We start from the raw sequence: 3768 nt of genomic DNA on the forward strand, positions 1-3768 counted from the left end.
TCCATTATTTGTTTTCGCGCAAACATCGACAAATAATAATAATAAAACGTTTAATGATCAGATATCTCTTCTTCAATTCTTTCTTCCGCTATGGAAAGTAGAACTAACATAATAAGACCGACATGCACAGCGCATTGCTACTGATCAACTGAATGGAAGGAACTTTTCCACGCGATTGAATCCGCGCACGCTACCGTGAAGATAGAACTCCCGAGTTACGATTGAGAAGCCGTGAGAACACGGAGAGATCGAGGGCACGACCGCGCGACGGCGCAAGTTTCGCTCGCCTTGTGGAACAACGCGCGTTTCGTCGCATCATTCACAGACTTGCGATAATAAAAAGAAACGCCAGTGTCTCGAGGAGATCGAGATCGTGCCGGCGGAGTCGAGCCAGCGAGCGTGCTCGTACGATCAGCCACCATTTCCATCAAGAGATGATCTTGACGACGGACTCGCCCTCGTCTTTGAGCAACAGGCTCAGTCTGAGGTCGAGCTCGCCGGCCTCTAGGGCCCACTTTTCCCTTAACCATCATGGCGAGTCCGCGTTTTGCGTGCCGAGGGTGTGGATCGGGAAGAGCGGGTACCAATCGATGGTCATTTGCGTGAGCGGCAGAAGGTCGAGGTTTACCTCGGCGCCACCTAATCCCTGATTGCTCTCGAAGCCTTGCTTCTTCTCCCACAACATTACCAGCAGGTCCCTGCCCAGCGCATCGCAACTGCCGTACTTGAGCGTTTGGCGGTACTGCGGGCTCTTCGAGTGTCGTATCACGCGAGTCTTGCGTTTTTGCAGCCATCTCTCGCCGTCGCGCAAATACGTCTTCACGTAGGTGTCTGCGAAAGACAAGCCTTGTCAATAATTCGTGAACTTGAAAAAGATATCCGGAAGATCCGATTCTATTCGCGAAAAGCTTGAAACTCTTGAGCGACCCACCCAGCTTATACATTTGTATGTGCGTGCGAATTTTAAAATTTAAATTGAATTGTAAAAAGAGAGTTTCCTGCAGTTACATTTTTGTCTGCGGAGAAGCTCTTGAATTTCCAGTAATTTGTGCCGGCGGCTGTTATTCGCGTACAATGTTAAAATTATTAAAGGTATTTTAAATAGCGGAGATAGATACATATTATCGTCGTGTTAGATCTCGTGAGATTTTCCTCGCAGAAGCGAGCTAATTGAATCGCGAGTTCATCTGTTTTCATTCCCGAGACATTTATAAACGACGTTGCATTTTGGTCTTGCCGCAGATTTACGTTTGATACAGAGACTAACGACAAGCTGACGAATGTAGGTCGTCGCGATTAACGCGTGCGCGTACGCTCGCCCACACGAAAATTTGTTTCTAAATGTTAAATAAATGCATGAATAATCAAGGCAGAATGGCACAGTATAAACGTGTAACGTTGGCAAATTAACGCAAATTAGCGCGAGGATACGATGGCCAGATGGTGGGATATATCTCGACTACGGTGCTACGTTGTGAGCAATTTTATAGTAGCCGTAAACAGGCGAGAGCAACTCGAATGAGGGAGAATTAGCGGCAAAGGGACGGCACGCTCCTCCCGAATTACCTGGCTCCTCCTTCTCCCCGGGACAAATGCCTCTGGCGCAGATAACCTCGACCTCGAGGGTTCCCTTGCAGAGAAAGAAGCCTAACTTCACTTCGCCGTTATGCGCACCTGCAACATTGGCGATTGCAGTCAGAGAAATATCGTGTTCAGTTGAACACGACGCGATATCTTTTACAGATTAAATAAACCTTCTCGAAGCTTTGTAGATTAAAGCGAAAACGTGGTGTTCATTCTGCGTCGAGTAGAATTACTGCAATCGGATATGTTCTAAGAGAGATCGAGCGTTACCGAGTTAATACCGCGCTTCGAGTGACGAATACTTGAAGCAGGAACAAGACAACGAAAAGGAATTATTTTATTTTATAATAGTAAGGCTACATGCGGATATTTTTTACCACTGATCATTTTGTAGCCCTTAGGCGGCACCTGTCCGCAACCCAGTTTTATGTCGACGCCATTTTCATTTCCCGCCGACTGACTGTAATAACAAAAATTATGTCACACAGGTACGATTAAATATCGCTTAATGGATGGCTCGACATGTAGTATTAGGTGTACAAGTAAATAATTCAAATTATTTTAAGCAGTTATGAAATCAATTTTAAATTGAATAGATTTTCCCGCTCTTTTGTGATTATGCAATGTTGACATATAGCTGTTAAAAAGAACATATAGTTTGACGAAAGGCCCAACCCAACATAACCTTCAAAAGTATTCAGTTCAGTACAGTCGAAAATGGCAACAGATAAGGTGCATATCCGACACTGCATTCTTTACGGATTCCAACAAGGAAAAAATGCTGCAAGAGCGTGCGAATCGATTTGTTCCTTTCTCGGCGAAGGTGTTGTATCGTACGATGTGTGCGCATTTTGGTTTAAGCGGTTTAAAAGCGGTAATTTCAGTCTAATCGGCAAACAACGCCCTGGAGGCCCTCCGAATAGGCGATAATGATGATTTGGAACAACTGCTCGCTGAGAATTCGGCACAAACACAAAAGGAGCTTGCAGAACAGTTGGGAGTAACGCAGCAAACGATTTCCAAATGCCTACATATGAGATGGGAAAGATCCAGAAAGAAGGAAAATGGGTGCCTAACCGCATAAACTCACTGAAACCAACAAAAATCAACGAGTGGCAGCGTGTCTTTCTCTTCTCAATAAGCAGCGTCGAAAGTCTTTCTTGTGGAAAATCGTTACGGGCGATGAGAAATGGATACTCTATGACAATCCGAAACGCAGAAAGTCATGGATAAATCCCGGAGAATCATCAAAATCGCTCGCAAAACCCAATCGCGTCGGAAAGAAGGTTCCTCTCTGCATTTGGTGGGATATCAAGGGCGTGCTTTATTATGAGTTGTTGGAACCGGGTGAAACCGAGTTACTGCGCGGACTGCTACCAACGTCAATTAATCTACTTGAGTCAAGAATTGGAACGAGAACGCCCGTATACTGGCAAAGGAGAACGTCCAGTGAAATTGTTGCATGACAACGCCAGGCCATACATTGCTTCCAATACAAAAGACACCATATTGGAGTCTTGGCTGGGACATCTTGCAGCACTTGCGGCGTATTCACCAGACATTGCTCCATCCGATTAACACTTGTTCCGGCCGATGCAACACGCCTTGTCCGATCATGCACTTCCAATCAGTGGATGAGATCCGAAAATGGCTTGACGACTTTATCGTGTCCAAAGACGTAACATTTTTCCGAGATGGAATTCATCAGCTGCCTGAAAGATGGCTTAAAGTTATAAAAAGCAACGGCGAATACTTTGATTGAACAATTTAATTTACTTTCTTTTAAAATAAACCTTGAATGTAGCTGAAAAAATTGGATTATTCATTTGTACACCTAATATAATACAGTACAGAATTCCCGTCCGTTTCTCCGCCATCGAGCGCGCGATGATTGAATCAGAACGTCGCTAACGCGCGACAACACAAAGCATAATTGATGAATCGATAATAGACACACCGGAAACGCGAATAGAATGGAATGATTGATTTATTTCGACTTGCCACGAAAGATTGATCGCCGTACCTCCATTTTTCGTCCTCGTCGGATTCGCTGTTTCTATCGTAAAATCTCTCTGGAATCTCCATGACGCTGTCTTTGCGCTCACCCCGCCCTACGAGTTGAAAAATATCTCTTCAGATTATTTATCGTGGATTAAACTGCAATCTGCGTGTCGTTGCCGGAGC

The 3768-nt window shown here is 44.8% G+C and overlaps 1 protein-coding gene across 5 annotated transcripts in view; it reads right to left on the bottom strand.

The window, feature by feature from the left end:
• The window catches only part of Fife (regulating synaptic membrane exocytosis protein fife), a 174872-nt gene continuing 171104 nt past the window's right edge, over window positions 1–3768 (bottom strand). For 4 of the 5 annotated variants that reach the window (XM_025300137.1, XM_025300134.1, XM_011143115.3 and 1 more), the window contains 4 exons: window positions 3608–3695; window positions 1962–2044; window positions 1567–1674; window positions 1–831 (listed from right to left, as the gene is read on the bottom strand). In XM_025300137.1, the coding sequence (XP_025155922.1) occupies window positions 530–831; window positions 1567–1674; window positions 1962–2044; window positions 3608–3695 (581 nt within the window). In that variant the 3' untranslated portion in view covers window positions 1–529. Of the gene's footprint in view, window positions 832–1566; window positions 1675–1961; window positions 2045–3607; window positions 3696–3768 lie in introns of those variants that run through there. The other variant, XM_025300139.1, reaches the window with a different exon arrangement.

Source organism: Harpegnathos saltator, unplaced genomic scaffold (assembly GCF_003227715.2).
Source record: "Harpegnathos saltator strain DR-91 unplaced genomic scaffold, Hsal_v8.6 scaffold33, whole genome shotgun sequence".
Lineage (NCBI taxonomy): Eukaryota > Metazoa > Arthropoda > Insecta > Hymenoptera > Formicidae > Harpegnathos > Harpegnathos saltator.